Genomic DNA, 18,154 nt, shown 5'->3' on the forward strand with positions numbered 1-18,154 from the left:
GATGTCTTTTAGATAAACTTCTTTCTCCCTTAGCTGTCCCTAGATTGTCCCTTTGAAGCCAGTTTTGTAAACCCAAGGATAAGACTTTGTTTATCCCTTCCTCTTCTGAGATTTAGTGTTGTGTTCTACTTTTTAAGATCTTTCAGGTTCATGACACTACATCCAGCATACTAGCTTTGTATTTTCTGCAGATTTTACAAGGAAACTACATAGAATTTAGAAGGAGTTTGAAGGAATGACTTGGTTGATCAGACCTCTTTAAGAAGTTGGAGCCAACTGTAGCTGTTTTAAATTCTTTAACGAAATTTCCTTCTAGCAAACTCAGTATTGACCTTGGGAGAGACCCTGAAACTTGTTTTGTTGAAAAAGCCCTTGATGTCAGCTTGCTTTTGGTAATTTGCATCTTTTTTATAAAGTTGATAAGAAAAATGTGTAATTTTGTGATCTCCCTGGTTCTGTGTCATGGCTGGTTTTCTGCAAAACTGATTTTTGAATGAAAGACCAAAGTAGTCTTCTCCCAGATGAATTCTTCACCCTCAGGAAAACAATATTTTTTCTTCACTGGAGCTCACTGTCCTTTGTCTTGTTACCTTCATCCAAAACATTGTTCATTGCTTCTGGGTCACTTAAATGATGGGTCTCATATCCCTGCTTGTCAATTTGGACCCACTTCTTGCTCTTCCTAAGACTACAGAAGCATGAAGAGAGGCAAACATCTTTTCTTTTCTTTTTTTAATTAATTTTATAATTATAATTTTTTTGCAGTACATATGCATGGGTGATTTTTTTTTTTACAACATTATCCCTTATATTCACTTTTCCAAAATTTCCCCTCTTTTCCTCTACTCCCTCCCCTAGATGACAGGCGATCCATACATGTTAAATGTGTTACAGTATAATCTAGATACAATATACGTGTGTAAAACCAAATTTCTTGTTGTACGGTAAGAATTGGATTCCGAAGGTATAAGTAACCTGGGTAGAAAGACAATAGTGCAAACAGCTTACATTCAATTCCTAGTATTCCTTCTCTGGGTGTAGCTGATTCTGTCCATCATTGATCAACTGGAACTGAATTAGCTCTTCTCTTTGTTGAAGATATCCACTTCCATCAGAATACATCCTCATACAGTATTGTTGTTGAAATGTATAGTGATCTTCTGGTTCTGCTCATTTCACTCAGCATCAGTTCATATAAGTCTCTCCAAGCCTCTCTGTATTCCTCCTGCTGGTCATTTCTTATAGAACAATAATATTCCATAACCTTCATATACCATAATTTACCCAACCATTCTCCAATTGATGGGCATCCACTCAGTTTCCATTTTCTAGCCACTACAAAAAGAGTGAGGCAAACATCTTTTCAAGGATGTGTTTAGGGTGAGAGCTTATTCCACAGCACATTCTGCATCAGCAGAAGATAATGGCAAACTTTCTGCAGATTTCATTTAGCATTTGACTTTTTCATGGAATTTAAGTAAGTGCTTAATTAAATTAAATTAAAATAAATTAAATTTTAAAAAATTAAAACGTATCTTTAAGATCTTAATGAAAATGGAAGTCCTCCCAAGTGCCTGCATTCCAGATTAAGTTTCTCATGAAATATTCCCTTATAGTTACTGCCTCTTGTTTTTTGGTGACTCCCTGGCTTACTGACTGAATCCGTAAGGTCGTGTCAGAATACAGCAAGGATGGAAAGAGTTCTACCAAGCTTGTGCGGACTGCAGTTCATCTGTTTTCGGTCCCCCAGGCCTTGCTTGCTACTTTGTTTTGGGTTCACCTCCATTTTATCTTTTCTACATTGGAGTCAGCTTAGTGCATTTGGAATGTAGATGCCCTTACCTATTGTCCATTTAGAACATTTAGAAGAGCTGGAATTTTCTTTCCCATTCTTATTCTTCTAAAATCCTTTATTAACAAACTGTGTGAGGCTCTGGGAACAATTAGGTGGCACTGTTGCTTAACTTCTGCAGGAAATCTGACTTATCCCTGTTGGAGTTGCCACAGGAGACAATGTTCTTTCCCACATATCTTGTCAAACTCTGCTATTCCAGGTCCACTGGCCCTGAATTTGTTGGAGTACAATGTTTATTAGCTTTGTAGTCTCCAGCAAAGTCATCGTGGCCTGGCTGTGGCCTGGAACCAAGGCTGGTTTGGGTATGAACATGCGTGAATTTTTGCCTAACTTCTTTGTATGATGCTGTGACTCCCTCAAATCTCATGGCTTAAGCCTTTATTTAGGGAACGCTTTGCATATTCCTTCCTTTATTTTCTTCAGCTCTGACAAATCAGCCAGTCTACTTTATGCTTTGGGATGGACTTTTATCAGCACCTTATCACAGGCCTGCCTAATGCATAACATTTCAGTTGTCATAACCAACTCAGGGAGGACTGGGTAAGGGGAGAAGTGGGACCAGTCCCAGAACGATTAGGATTGTCAGAACTTTTCCACCCCATTATACAATTTTAAAATCTCTTCCAACAGGTTTAGCTGCTGGGAGACGTAATCGGAGAGGAAGCATGCATAGGAGACTAGACATGAGGCAGAATGACCTGGATTCAAATTCTGCCTGGCAGTTATTAGCTGTGTATTTTTAGGCCACTCACTTGACCTCACCAAGTTAATGTACCTGTATTATGGGGAGGACAATACACATACTTAACCTCTACTATAGAGGTGACAATACCTATCTCACAGTTGTCCATTGAAAGGATTCTGTAAAGTACCTGCAGTGTTAAGCTGTTGTTATTTGTATTAACCTGTTCTTATTTAGGGAAACAACTAGGGATAATGAGCAGAAACTCAGGCTGAGAGTCAAAAGGATGTGGGGTTCAAATTCCCTGTTCCCCATTCTCCAATTCTATAAAGATTGTATAGGAGCAGCTAGGTGGCGCAGTGGATAGAGCACTAGCCCTGAATTCAGGAGGACCCGAGTTCAAATGTGACCTCAGACACTTAACACTTCCTAGCTGTGTGACCCTGGGCAAGTCACTTAACCCCAGCCTCAGGGAAAAAAATAAAAAAAAAGATTGTATATCCCTGGCAAATCTCTGAGGTCTGGTAAATAATAACAACAACTATTTATTCTATAATGTTAATTTATAGTATAATTAATTTATATTATAATCATTCATATTGGATATATGATAATAACACTATATTAACGTGATTATGCCAAAACACATCAGCCTTACTGTCTTCTTACTTATCCAAGTTTTTATTGCTTTTTTGTAACAAGTTCTTTACCCCAGAATTTCTTGATTTCCTTCATTTTCATCATGGTAACGATGTTTCTGGTTTGTTAGCTTAATGTGTGCATGAATAAGCGAGTGGGTTCTATGTGGCTTTCCAAATGGTCCAAAGTCAAGTCAGTAAAGTGATTGATGGTTCTGTTGGCCAATTCTTCTTGCTGGAGAAGATTCAAAGTGATAAAGGAGAACTAAGCTGAAGAGCAGCAGATGTTGTTTGGGTTTTGTGATCCATGTTCTTTGAATTACTGAATTGTAAAATTTGTTCCTGGTGGAGATTCGGATGGTGACTGAAGCCTGTGCTTGTCATCAGTTAGGACTTCAGTCTGGAAGGAGGGTGAGCCGTGACTTGGGGTCTGGTGTGGGTGCTTGGTCTGTTGCTTTCTCTCTGAGTGTCCAGAACATACCCCCAGTTTTCTGGGAGTGTCCCAAGCCTGCGGGAGGAGAGCAGCCTTTTGACTCTTCTTCAGTCTTGGATTGATGATCCATCCACATACCACACTCTCTCCCTGTTCAGATGATGCACTGCGGAAGCCTCGCCTCCAGAAGTCTGCCACGTGGTATTTGGACAATCTGCTCTTCAACCTGTATCCATCTCTTGAGAAGTTTGAGGAGGAACTTCTGGAGCTCCTCGGTCACGACCGCTTGAGGGAGGTATGGTGTCATCTTGGGCCCCTGCTTTTATAGACAGAGTCCCGAGGGCTGGAAGAGTTTCTCAGTCTTCTTAGATTGAACGTGCCTTGGAGCCCTGCTGGGGAAAGTGGGCTCAGGATAATATTGCTGAAGATGGGGAAGAAGGCCATTGATGAAGTGTTTTGGGCCTTTTATGTAGCAGAGTAAAACACTTTTGTTCCAGGCCTTGATTCAGCATTTAAAAGAGGTAGTTATTAAAGGACTCACAACTTTGAAATATAGCAACATCACAAGCTCAAAGCAGAGGCCCCTGAGAGCTTTCGGTCCATTGGTTCTCCATTATGACAGGAATGTAGGATGGATGCTGTTCTCCCAAGACTAGATCCTTCATTCGGCTCAGACTGGCCCTAATTTTAACACTTATTTTGATATGTCGTGAACAGTTTTCATTTGAAAAGGAAATTAAATTGCTGAATGAATGAAGGGAAAGCCTTGGAGCGGCACCATATTTGCAAAGGACATTTTAAGGCTGTTTGGCTTAGTTCAAGGGAATAACCAGGAATCTAATTCCTATCCCTTATGCTGCTGATTCTTTTAAAGGGAATCCCCTTGCTACTTGAGCCTTTTCTGTCCTGTATAAGTATTTCTCTTTAGGCAGAAAGTTCAAGAAAATGAAAGAATGTTATTTAAAACCAGTAGCTGGGAGAGTTTTTCTCTTTCTTCCAGTTACCACATAGCATTTCAAGAATTGATTTTTAAATACAGCGGTGTCCTTTCTGGGTTAGAAAGGAGCTTTTTGCTCCTCATTAGAGAATTACCTGAGCCTTTGTTCACTTCTCTTTGCATCTTCCCCTATAAGAAATTTGCTTATGGTATGCCTTGTCCTGCCATGTTGAGAAAAAACAAAGAACAGAGTTTTCTCTCCTTTGTGAGTAGTAGGATCCTTTTGTGCATATAGGATTTTGCAGGAGCATCCAGCTGTGTATACATAGTAGACTATGTAGCATGAAGCCTTTCTTGAGTTACATTTGTTCCTCACCCTGTTTTGGCCTGGTAATTTGTGCTTTGGGGGTCGGCTGGCTCTTTGTGACGTAGATCGGAAACCCCCTTGACCTCACTTGGGGCTCCTTGTTCATATACTAAAGCCATTTGAAATAATAGGAAGACCTCTTTATGTTTGCTTAGTCCCATGCAGTTTAAAGGAAGCTATTGCTTGTGTTATCCACAAGAAACACTGAATACCATATTTTGCACGGGGCTGGGCAGGGACTAGCCAAGGCCAAAGCATTAGTTGTGCAAATGAATATTTGTTATAGATTTCTTGGCTCCCAGACTAGCTTAGTGCAATTTGACTGATTTGTGAATTGGCATCTAATGGTATAAATCATCCGCTGTTAGGAGATGGAGAATTTGAGAACTCCTCTTCTACTTCCCGAGGAGTACCATGTGTGTTGCTCTATAATAAACTGCTAGGAATGGTCAGCTAAAGGACAAGACCATCACATGTATCATTGAAGGCAACCAGAGCCAATCTGGCTTCCATGTTCCTGCTGAAATTGATGATAAGGGCAGCCCTGAAACTCTTCTGGCTCAGAAGGGAACTTTTTTGCAAGAAATTTTCAATTCAAAGCTGGTCTTTGGCCCCTGGAACATTTCTGACTCCTGCCAGTTCATCTTAGACACCATTTTTTTTGTGTATAAACAGACCTTGTAACTTTTATTTCACTGAAGTTGCCTCTTTTCTGTAGTTATTTGTATTTATTTATTTATTTTGTAAGCTCATGAAACCGGAACTTTATGTATCAGAATGAGGAAAACTTTCATCTTACCAGGCAACTTTGTACACCTGTTCCTTGAGATCACCATGTTGGCTTTTGGGACTTGGAGGCCCTCTTGAAAATTTGAGCTGAAATGAAGAGGCTCTCTTCTGGGGCTCTGAGCAGATTTGGTCAATTTCTGTAAATCTTTTCTAATTTCTTAAGCTCTCCCTTCAGAAAACAAACCCGAACTTTCAAGGTGTTGTATTTTATTACAGTGGTACTACTGAGCTCTAAATATCTTTTTTTTATTGACAGAATGATGGTAAAACCTTAACTACTGGGAATATTTTGTATTTGGAAAAATCTTTGATTTAAAATAAATGTCAGATGATTGTTAATGTTTCAGAGAGAATTGCGCATTGCAGGATTTTTTTTCTGGCTTGTTAAATAGAATCTTTTTACAATAAGCATATTTTAAAACACACCAAAAAACCCTTTCCAGAGTGCAAATTAATCTAGCGATGTCATGCATAAGCATCTAGACAATTTCATATCTTAATTAATTGTGAAGAAAAGATCAATCAGTGACTATTTCTCAAGTACCTATAAAGTTAGTGATTGTGCTGAGTAAGGGACTAAACAGAGCATTTTTAATGGGATAACTTGCCATTAGAACAAAGAGAGAAATGAATTCATAAACTAGGAGGAAGTTTCATGGTCCTGGACTTAGCCCCTAGGGATATGACATGTGAGAAATACACATTTCTTCCAGCCACTCTCTCCCATGGCCATTGATGGCACACTATGCTTTCTTAGCATCTGGAGACAATTGTTCCTATGAAACAGAACTCTGAACATCATGTAGAGAGGGCATTATGGTCTATGTAGATTAGGAGATTCTTGTTCTGGGTTTGTGTTAAACGCTAGTGGGTCACCAAGGAGAAGTGTGGCTCTAGGAACGAACTGTAGAAAACTACCCAGGAATGGGTCCATCTTCAGACTCATTGAAGTTGCCCTCGCCACTAACTGTAGTTGCCCGATTGTAACAATTCAGTCAAAGCAGTGAGTACTTTTTTTGTGTTAGATCATGTGAGGAGCATGAATGGGTGGATGGATGGAAAGTTCAAGGGGGTGGGGATGGGGAAGGGTATGGCTATAAAGAAAAATAAATGCAAGACAGACAGCTCTCCAGAAGCTCACATTTTAGTAGGAGAGACAACTCAGAGCTGTTTCTTCAGCAAGTCAGATGGCTGGAAAGGTCTTATGGTCCTTGAGGTGCAGGGATAAAGGAGATAAACATAGATCTTCTTTTATATGTTTCTGTTGATAATCAGATCCATTTCTCATGTTGAACCATTTGACTCTGGCAGTAAGATTTTTATTTACTAGGATCTCAGTAGATGCGGATGCTGAGAAAGCTGGGGCGCTGACGTGCAGAAAGCTTCCTTTCAGGCTGTCTGGGATAGTGGCTGGGTGAGAGGCAGGAATAGTGGGTTGGGGCGCACTGCCAGTGGCAGGGCTCTTGGGGTTACCTGTCCAGTGTGGGGTGAGGGAAAGTGGGCTCCTTCTCCACAGTGCTTGTGGGACCCAAACTGGAAGCAAGACCAATAGTCTGGGGGCCAGCACTCTTCCCAAGAGTCTTGGCTTCGGGACCCGAGGCTTTAAAGCGAGATGGTAGTCAGCGTGATGGTAGCGGTTCGCCTTGCCAGAACATCTTGTCTCCTCTCCTTTCCTTAGAGCATCTTGCTGCTTCACTGAGCTACCTTGCCCATTCTGTGATGGCACTTGGTTGGCACGTGGTAGAAAAGTGGACATAGAAGTGTGTAGAAGGTCTGAACTCTACCCACAAAGGACTTCAGACTTACTGGGCTGTGGGGTGTACATGAGAACCTTTGCAAGGAAAAGGTACTGAACACTGTGAGGTTGTAGGTAAAAAAAGCTTCTCTTCCTATCTTTTATCTCACTCCCCTGCCAGCCATCCTGTCAGACTGATTCTCCTAATACTCTACTCTGATGATGCTTAGGAACCTTCAGTGGCTCCCCAGTGTCTGCCACTAAAAGTCCAAACCCTTTAGTCTGACTTTAGAAGGACAGTCTCCTCATCTAGCTTTGGGGTCTGATCCCCCCAGTGGTGCCCACAACACACTCCCTTTTCTGCATGTTCTGCTGCTCCGCTTTGTGCCTTGGAGGGCATTGCTCCCTGAAATGCCACCCTTTTTCTGTTGGCATCCTGGATACCTGCTGCTGTTGGGCTTTCCAAGCCCGCTTCAAGGGGCTCCTGAGGAGCGTTCTTTAGTCGCCTGTCCAGAAATCATCCCTTTGTCCTTTGAACCCTCAAGCCACTTTAGATTATTCGATTTCCCTGTAATTTACTAATTTATGTAATTGTATTGCTAAATTAACTCCTGGAGGACAAGTTCTATGTCTTACTTATCCCTGTATTTCCCCAAATTATATGTGCATGTATGTGAACATGATGTATATGTATGAGGATATATGTGTGTTATATATAGACATATATATTATTGTCTCTAGTGATACATGCAGTCTATATTATCATTAATTTATAGATTACATATGTTACATGCAATATAATGACATTGTGGATGTAACATACTATATTATAATTGGGGAAACTAGGTGGCACAATGGATAAAGTATCAGGCCTGGAGTCAAGAAGCCTCCTCTTGCTGAGTTCAGTCTGGCCTCAGACACTCATTAGCTGTGTGACCTTGGACAAGTCACTTATCCTGTTTGCCTCAGTTTCCTCATCTGCAAAATGAGCTGAAGAAGGAAATGGCAGATCCCTCCAGTGTCTCTGCTGAGAAAATCCCAAATGGGATCGTGACTGAAAACGAGCCCACAACAGAAAATATTGTAATAACATAGTAATGATATGTTCTTCTTATATGTTCTCTACATACATAACAGCTACCATTTCTATATCATTTTAAGATTTGTATAGCACTTTACAGGTATCTCATTTGATTTTCACAACAACCCTAAGAGGCAGATGCTATTATTATCCCCATTATACAGATAGAGAAACTGACACTGAAACAGGTACCGTATCTTACTCAGAGTCACACAGCACTAAAAGCCCAAGATAGGATTCAGACTTAGAGCTTTAGAACTCGAAGCCTAGCACTCTGTCTACTGTGCCATCTGGCTGCCATATTAAGGGCATTTGGGTGGCACACTGCATAAAGTACCAGGCCTAGAGTTAGGAAAGCCTGAGTTCAAATGGGGCCTTAGATATTACTAGCTTTTTAACTCTGAGCAAGTCACTTAACTTCTGTTTGCCTCAGTTTCCTCAACTGTTAAATGGAGATTAATAATAGTACTCACCTGTTAGGGTTGCTATAAAGCTCAAATGAAACAATATTTGTAAAGCACTGAGCTCAGCACATGGTAGGTGCTATATGAATGTTAGCTGTTGTTATTGCTATTTTTTCTTAGATGCTTAATAAATGGTTGATTTTTAAGCTCCTTAAGAGCTGGAATCTTATTTATCTTGAATCTTTTTCATCTTTTTATGACAGTTAATGCCTTGTATATTGGTAGCCGACAAATGTTAAATGTATGTTTGAGTGGCCTAAAAGAGGTAGTTAGTCATTTCACAAGCCTATTTGGTGCTCCCTGTCTGTGCTGGGCACCTCCCGGGATGCCAGGATAAAAAGCTGCCCTCAGGGAACTTCTGTTTGCAGTGAGTAGGCTAGAAGCTCAGAGGAAGGAGCTCTCCTCTAGAAGGGGTGATCCGGGAGGGCCTCTTGAGTTGGGAGCAGCTTCTGAAGCTGGGCTGTGATGGACTGATGGGATGAGGTGGTGAGAAGGGCAGGAGAGATCACTTTGGCAGGGACAATGGGGTAGGAATTGTGAAGTGCGTTCTTGTTGTTGGCCCTCCATTCGCTATCTCTTTTTTAAATAGTATTCTATTTTTCCAAGTTCATGCAAAGATAGTTTTCAGCACTCACCTTTGCAAAACCTTGTGTTTCAAATTATGGTCTTCCATTCTCAAAGAGGACCATGATATGTCAGAGAGTTCATTCCACGCCTTCAAATTAATTGGTTTTAAGTGAGGGAGGCCTGTGCAAAATCAACAGCTTCACTTTCTTCTCCGGAGCTGGTGGCAAGATAGAGATCCGGATGACCAGAGATGGCCTTCGTAAAGGGAGGGAGCAGGGGATGAGGCTAGAATGTGGCTTGGAACCAGATTATGAATGAATGACCTTTAATTTATTCTTTCTCAGTTCGGATTTGTCCTATGGGCAATGGGGAGACACAGGAGGTTTTTGAAGAGGATGAATGTGACAGAAAAGGGACATTTAAGCCAGATTCATCTGGAGTTGAATGCAACATGGATTGGAAGGCAGGAGACAAATAGGGAAGATGTTTAATTTCTCTAGAAGTTACTCAAGTAATCAGGGAGCAAGCATTTATGAAGCACCTACTGTATGCAGCACTCTGCTAATGACCAAAGTATAAAGCAAAGTCCCCCAAACCCCCAAAAAACTCCCCAAAAGTCTCTCCCCTCAAAGACTTCAGGGTTTGGTGTTACAGAAACTGGCTTCTAGTCCCCTGAACTTCTGCTTTCTCTCTGGGGGGATGTTGGGCAGACTTCTTGTCTTGAGATGCCCTTGGAGCTCGGAATCCATGATGCTGAGATCCTGGTGAAATTGAAGCAGAGGATGCACGTGAAAAGCATTCTAAAAGAAGAACCACCAGCCCGATTAGCTGAGGGGCAGGGAGGAGCCTGGGATGATTTCCCAGGGCCAGTGTGGAAGTTTCCCAATTCTGATTATGCAGCTTCATCTTGGCTGTGTTGGCTAGCCATCTTCATCTTGCAGCATGTGCTGTTAGCAGATCAGAAGTGACATTTTACAAATGGCAAATCCAAGATAGATTTGTGTTGCTTACACCTTTTCTGGAAAAAGGGTTTTGCCCAATACAATCTCATCACTGAGACTCAAATGTGAAGCAAGGACCAGGATTTGCATGGAAACATAGATCTCCTTTGTGGATTTTGTGCCATGGATTTCACAAGGGTAAAAATGTTTTAGGAACAACTGAGTCTTGTGCATTAATGGAAAACTTTTTATTTTTAATTTTTATTGTCTATATTTTTATTACTCTTCAGCAGTCAAGACACCCCATTATCCTCTGCAGTTTTGTTTTCATTATCTCAAGACTAATAGGCTGATTTTAGGTTAGTTCGACTTGATTAATGGACGAAAGAGAAGACTTGAAATTTCAAGGATCGTTTTGCAATGATCCTATAATTTAATAAACAATAATAACCTGAAGGAATATCCCTGTTCATTTTTCAAATTGCTTGTATTTTTTTTTTTTTGTTAAGATAAAATACTTTAATATCCAGTGATCACTTTGGGGCAGATTCCATTTTTATTAGTTTATGACTTATTGCCTAAATATTCTTTTCCTTCCCTCACACTCCAATGTCCTGTCTCTGAGTACAGTAGGAGTCACAAAGCACAGAGTGTATCCACTTTGGAAGTGCCTTTCATTTCTGTTAATAATACTCCTCCTCCTCATAACAGCCCACACTTAGATAGCACTTCCTGTGCGCCCTGTGCGCCAGGCTCTGTACTAAACACCATCCTTGTGACAGCCCTGGGAGCTCGGGGCTTCCAGATGAGTGACTGTGTGGCTGTGGGTGAGTTATTGCAGTCCGGTCTGACTGCGAGCCCATCGGGGCTGTTCTTGGCAGAGATCCTGCTGGGACCAGGCTTCCTGACCATGGGCTGGCGCTCTGGGCACTGTGGTGCCCCCCCCCCCCGCGACCCCAGAGTCATGCAGGGGAACCGGGCCAACTTTTGTGATTCCTTGGGGGCAAGGGTTCTCCACCTGAGACCTGTCTGTTCATTCCTAGGAATCTGGAATGAGAGTTTGCCAGCCAGCAAAATGGTGAGAGCAGCAAGGCGGGCAGAGCTCTGGAAGCCTGAGTTCACTCTCAGCTTAGCTGGGTGACCCTGGCCAAGTCACTGATCCCTGTTTGCCTCAGGTTCCCTGTCTGTAAGATGAGCCAAACAAGGAAATGGCAAACCCTTAGCTGGGTGATCCTAAGTCATTGATCCCTGTATGCCTCAGTTTCCCCATCTGTAAGATGAGCCAGACAAGGGAATGGTAAACTCCTCCAGTGTCTCTGCCAAGAAAACCCTGCCTGGGGCCATGAGGAGTTGGGCCCGATTGAGGGGACTGCCACGCCGTCAGCTTGTGCAAAACTCTCCTGACAAGAGCCTGAAGTGGGGAAGCTGCAGCCAGGTCACTGGGCCTCCATTTTCCTAAAGCTTAAGTGTCTTAGAAAAGTCCCGGTCTCCCTTGGAGGCCGTGCTGGGGTGGGGGGGAGGGCAACCTTGTTTCCTTGACCACATGGGCCTTTTCTCTTGCAGGATGGCGGCCTCTTGGAGGGGAAGACAATTACCATTCAGGAGCGGAGGCTGCATGTGGGGGTGCACAACGGCCTGGACTTTGTTCAGGAGCCCCAGGTGGTGGTGCTGATGCCCGAGAGGGCCATGGCCCTGGGGCGCCTGGGGACTCTGGGCAGGAAGCCTTCCTTCTCGTCCAGGGTCAGATAGTGAGTGGACCCAGCACGGAATTTCTCAGGGATGGGTGGTTGGGGGCTGTGGGGCAGCGGCAAGGAGGGGCAGACCCGGGGCTCTCTACTTGGGAAATAGCATGCCCAGGAAAGGACTCAGCCAAGGGTTTAGGAGGAATGGCACTTTTGTTTTGGTGAAAAGATTTCCTGCCTCCCCTGCTTGTGCCAGCTCCTCTGTCTCCCCTACTTGTGCCCCCCTCTGCCTCTTCTCCCTGTGCCAGCCCCTCTGCCTCCCCTGCTTGTGCCGTCTCCTCAGTCTCCCCCCCCGTGCCACCCTGCCCATTAAGTGAAGCGCCTACAGTGCCTTGGTTTCCTAAGAGAGAGTGATCAGGTGCCTCATGTGCCACAGGGCATGAGGCCGTAGCCCTCCTGGCCCATACTCCAGGGCAGCCCAGACGTTTCCCTCGGGCGCTGGCCCTCCTTGGTGATGCTGTGACCATAGGAGACGAGGTTTTGGTTGGACCCCTTCGTTAGTTACTGGTTACTCGCTGGGCTCTGGTGCCGGGCACTGCCAGCCTCTTGGTGTCTGCTTCCCTCACTGTGCCCGTCTCCAGTCCCCACTGTGCTCCCTCCGAGGCTGCCCGATGGGGGTTCCCATTAGTCTGGTGGGAGGTGAGGCTCTGGGAAGGGAAGCACCTCGGGGAGCCCGCCATGACTGCCCTCTTCCTCGCCCAGTTGCAGAAACCAGGCCCTGGTGCTGAGGAGCCGCATTAACCTGACAGAGATGGTCCAAAACCCAGCCTTCGCGGTGGTCTTCCAGCTGGAGTACGTGTTTAGTGCCCCCTCAGGAGCGGAAGGGAAGGTAAGAAGGAGCCGCTCCCTGCAAGCTCTTCTTCGTGCCTCGGGCTGCACAGGGAGCCCGCCATGGGGGAGACTTGTACCGACTCCCATGGTGGAGGGGGGAAAAGAGGGGAGCAAGACCATGAGCCCCTGCTCAGACAGGAGGCCCCGGGCCTGCTCTGTGGGAAGCAGCCTTGGAGGAGAACAAGAGCGCGCTTTTGAGTCAGACTTAGCTGGGGAGCCTGGGATTCCAGAGACAGAGGCAGAAGGGAGACTCAGAGACAGTATCTGGGCCTGCGTGTGACTGCTGAGCATGGTCTCCTGGGTCTTGGGCCCTGTTGCCATGACGACACACACCTGGGGCCTCAGAGAAAAATGCCCCTGGGATGCTGAGGCATAGCACGTGGCTCCAGGAGGCGTCAGCTCCTCCCCTCCCCCTCTCCTCCTCCCTCCCATTTTATGGGTATGGAGACTGAGGCTCACGGGGTGAGCTTGGCTGGTTTCCTGACTCCCACCTGGTGTCCCTGACCAGGCTTCGGGGCGCTTCACCCCCTCCTCCCCGTCACTTGGGGTGGGTTTGCAGCTTCTAGGAGACAACTGGCAGCAGTGTACACCCAGAGAATGGTCTGGCTTTGGGGAGCACCTTGTCCTGCTGGGGCGTCCCCAGGCTGGAAGAGCACCTTCGGGGCTCGCGGCTGACCCTGCCCTGCCTCCTCTGGCTTTCCCAGGCCTTCTTTGCTAGAGGAGCTTTGCTCGGCGGCCTTCCCATGGCTCCCTCCCCCCTCCCTGCTCTCTCCCTCGCCCACCCACCTCTCTCTTCCCTCCCCTCCCTCACTTCTTTCCCTTTGCTTCCTCTTTCCCTCCCCCACCCTCTCCATTCCCTTCCCCCTCTGAACCTGCCATTCCCTCTCCCTCTCTACTCTCTCCTTGCTGATTTCTCCCACCCTCCTCCTCCCTCCTCTGCACAGTTCCCTCCCCCTCCTCTCTCCCTGCTCCCTCCCCTCCTCCCCGCTGCTTCCCTTCCTCCCCACTGCTCCTCTGCTCCCTCCCCCTTCCCCTGCTCTTTCCCTGCTGCCATGCTGGGGCCACCCTCGCTGCCTCCTGGAGGCCCATCCCCAGTCAGGTGAGAAGAGCAAACAGGGCCGAGGGAGGCGCCTCATTTTTCTCAGGAGTGATGCTGCCCCCGCCCCTCCCCCCCACCACCAGCCATCCCCTCAGACCAAAGGGAAGACATTATTTCTGGGGGCCTGGAGAAGAGCAGCGCCCCAAGTCACGAACGTCACAGAGCAGCTGCTCGGGCCCCTGGGGCCTGCACTGAAGGGCCCACACGTGCACGGCTGGGCTGCGGCTGACTTGTCAGTTGGCATCTGCTGCCCCAGAGGCGGGCGGGCCATGGCGGGCTCAGGGCCCAGCTTTAGCCGGGGAGAGTACCGCGCCTCTGCTTTCCTAGCTCTGCCGGGCTGTGCCCTCATTTACATTTAGATAATGTCACCTCAGAATGTTTGTCATAATGTGCGCCCCATTATGGAGTTTCCATACAGAGAGCGACGCGTTTTACTTGGCCCTTTATTTCTTTCAACCCCCATTGAAAAGCTTAACTCGTGGCGGGGGTTTGGGCACGCTTTGCTGCCCTCGGGATTGGGGAGCCGGGAGTTCACACGTTAGCGCTGACGTCATGGTTTTTATCTGTACCTAGACGCGGGACTGTCCCAAATGGCCTCCCCCGCCCAGCCCAGAGAGAGCCAGGCAGCCTGGAGGTTCTGGCCCCTCCGAATAACTAGTGGAACAGTGACATGGCGCAAAGGGTTCTGTTATCAGAACTGGGACGGCCTGAAAGGGAGCCGGGGCGGGCAGGCTCCGGCGGGCGGTAAAGGCCGCACATTCGCCAGACGGCCGGACTCTTGTCCACCCGGCTCAGTCCCCTGCTCCGGGCAGGCCGCGGAGGGAGCGATCTGTCAGCGGGGGCAAGGGCTCGTTGTTAGATTGTGCTGTGGGACGTGACCGCGGAAGGGGCAGCTTTCCCGGCCTGGGAGCCGCCAGTCTCAGGCATGGAGAGAGGAAAGGAGCTTCAGCTGTAAAGAGCAGCCCCGTAACTTAGGCGGACAGCAGAGCGATTTCTCTTTGGCCCCAGAGCAGTCCGAGAGCACTCTGAGGTGGTGAGGACATGGCAGCTGTTAGGGGGCAGGTCTGGGACCTTTAAAGACCTGCAGCAGGGACTCCACTTAGAAGGATGGAAGGAACCATTAAGCACCTACTTTGTGCCAGGTCATGTTAAACCCTTTATACGTGTTATGTAAGCTGATCCTTATATCAACCTTACAGTGGAGGTTTTATAACTTTTAAAAAATTTCCATAGTGCTTTTTCCAGTTATGTGCAAAGATGGTTTTTGTAATATTTTTGTAAGATTTTGAGTTTCAGTTTTTTTCTCCCTGCCTCTCTTAGCTTTCCTCTCTCCAAGGCAGCAGAGGATGTGCTAATAGATTATACGTATATGGCCATTTTAAACATATTTTCATGTTAGTCATGTTGTGCAAGACAAATCAGTACAAAGGAGAAAAATCACAAGAAAGAAAAAGGAAACAACAACAAAAGTGAAAACAGTATGTTTCGATTCAGTCTCCGTGGTTTTCCTGGTTGCAGATGGCATTTTCCATTCCAAGTTTATGGGAATTGTCTTGGATCGCTGTGTTGCTGAGAAGAGCCTCGGCCATCACAGCTGATCATCATAATCTTGCTTTTACAGTGCACGATTTCTCCAGGTTCTGCTCACTTCACTCAGCATCAGTTCCTGTAAGTCTCTCCAGGCTTCTCTGAAGTCAGCCTGCTGACTGTTTCTTATAGAACAATAATGTTCCATGACAGTCAGATACATAGGTTCTATTATTATCCCAGTTTTACAGTTGAGAAAACTGAGGCAGACAGAGGTTAAATGACTTGTCCGAAGTCACACAGCCAGCATCTGAAGTCAGGCCTTCCCGTCTCCGGGCTTAACACTTTGCCCACCACGGTCTGTCTCTCATCATTGGTGAGGCAAGAGGCCACGGGGCCCACATGAGGGCGGCAGCTCTGCCAGGAGAGAATGCGTTGTATGGGAAGGACCTGGGGGAAGAAGTTACAAGATTGGCCAACCGGTGAGCCACAAAGAACGGAGGATGGCGCCGTCCTGGGTGACTAGAAAGATGGCGGTGCCCTCGGCAGTGAAATGGGGATTCAGAGGAGGAATGGAGGGAAGATCGTGGATTCTCTTTTGAATGTGCTGGACTTCCCATACCTGTGGGACCGGAGGTTATCAGGGACCAAGGCTGAATGTCTACACCTGGGTGTCATCTGCAGAGAGAGGAGGTCCCAAGGGATCACACAAAGGGAAAGAAGAAAAGCCTCTTTGAGGGACATTCATCTTCTGGGATGAAGAGCAGTGAAGGGTACTCTGAAGGATTGGTCAGAGAGGGAGGAGGCGAACATTCAGTGGCCTGCGTGGTGTCAGGTGAGACAGCTAAAAGGCCTTTCCTCGCGGGTCCGGCTGGGGCCAGATCCTTGCTAATCTAGTAGTTAGCTTTTCTCTCAGGCTGCAACATGGAGATGCACTTTCTGGGTCTGTAGTCTTTTGGGAGGTTTCTTGTTTTTTCTTTCATACGACGGACACTCCCTGAATATTTGTGGAAATAAGTTAATCAATAACCAAAGAGAAAAAAAAGGCAAGGAGAGAAGAAAAATGAATTTCTTATTTGACCATCTTGTTTTTACAGATCTCCAAGGTATTGGGCTTTTTGAAGGTGAGGAAGCAATGGTTTGAAATGGGGGCTCTTAATCTTTTTTGGGGGGGAAATGGACCCTTTTGACAGCCTAGTGAGTTCTTTGGCCCCATGATTAGAACAGTGTTTTTAAATATTTGGAAGAAATGTTAAATTTTACTTGGAGGTTAGTAATATAAAGAATTAGTTTTTATTTTATTTTATTTTTTAACATCCAAGTACACAGACCCACAGAAATCTAACTGGACTTATATAGGAAGATTCTATGTAGAAAGCTTTTTCTTCTGTCAGAGTCCCATCAATGAATGAATGAATGAAAATTTCTTAAGATTTTACTCTGTGCTAGATACAGTGCTAAGTTCTAGGCCTATAGAAGCAAAGAGTGTTAAGAATGCGGGGCATCCTGGTGGCACAGTACATAGAGCACCAGCCCCTAAAGGGAGGACCCAGCCTCAGACACTTAACCCTTTGTAGCAAGTCATTTCATCCCAACTGCCTTGCATAAAAAAAGAAAGAAAAAGAAACACAATTAAAAAAAAAAATAAAAATGAGTGACTGCATCTGCCTACAGGAAATGAACGGGGCAAGATCTGTCTTTGAGATTCCTTGAGCAGAGACCACTGGTGCTGGATGTTTGGCCTCTTCTGGCCCAGCTCACTTTGCCTCCTTGCCCCTGCTCCATGGTAGACATCCAACATAGGCACACATGCTGTGCCACAGGTTTGAAAAAGAAGTTGGTAAATATTGTTTGAGGGAGATAACTTTACACTTTCCTGAGGTTTGCGGATTTTTCCATTAATATTCATTTTTTAAAAATTACCCATATAATGTATCTTTGTTTCAGAATATCCCTTTACTGAGTTAGCTAGGCATTGTAACAAGAGAGAAAATGTAGGGAAACAGTAGAGTTCAGCAAAATAACCGGCATATCCATGGAATCTGACTGTATATGCAGCCTTGCATGTCTGTGGCTCCTTTCTCCTCTCTAAAGGAGAGAAAGGTGGATTATTTTATCTCTTCTTGATACGCCCCCCCCAGTCTTGACCCTGAAATTCAAATTCTAGGGTAGGACCTGGAGATGAGGGAGCAGACAAAGATTAGAGCTGGTCACCAACTAAATTTAATTGTAAAGGAACTTCTAAAGATACCTGTAGAATCTGTGTGTGTGTGTGTGTACATATATGTATTGTATATACATATATGTAAATGTGGAATAATGTTTTAAGCAAGATATGGATAAAGGATACATATTTATATGTGTGTATATATATATATACATACATAGAGAGAGAGAGAGAGAGAGAGAGAGAGAGTCAATCTTTAATTTTTGTGTGCTTGACTTTTGTAACTTTAAGCATTTGAA

General features: G+C 45.4%; 1 protein-coding gene across 3 annotated transcripts in view; it reads left to right on the top strand.

Annotated features, from left to right (window-relative positions):
- NPHP4 (nephrocystin 4) overlaps positions 1-18,154 on the top strand; it is a 166,384-nt gene that overhangs the window by 47,179 nt on the left and 101,051 nt on the right. For 2 of the 3 annotated variants that reach the window (XM_074306434.1, XM_074306436.1), the window contains 3 exons: positions 3,767-3,903; positions 12,053-12,237; positions 12,934-13,060. In XM_074306434.1, the coding sequence (XP_074162535.1) occupies positions 3,767-3,903; positions 12,053-12,237; positions 12,934-13,060 (449 nt within the window). The remainder of the gene's footprint in view (positions 1-3,766; positions 3,904-12,052; positions 12,238-12,933; positions 13,061-18,154) is intronic. The other variant, XM_074306437.1, reaches the window with a different exon arrangement.

Source organism: Sminthopsis crassicaudata, chromosome 3, assembly GCF_048593235.1.
Source record: "Sminthopsis crassicaudata isolate SCR6 chromosome 3, ASM4859323v1, whole genome shotgun sequence".
Taxonomy (NCBI): domain Eukaryota; kingdom Metazoa; phylum Chordata; class Mammalia; order Dasyuromorphia; family Dasyuridae; genus Sminthopsis; species Sminthopsis crassicaudata.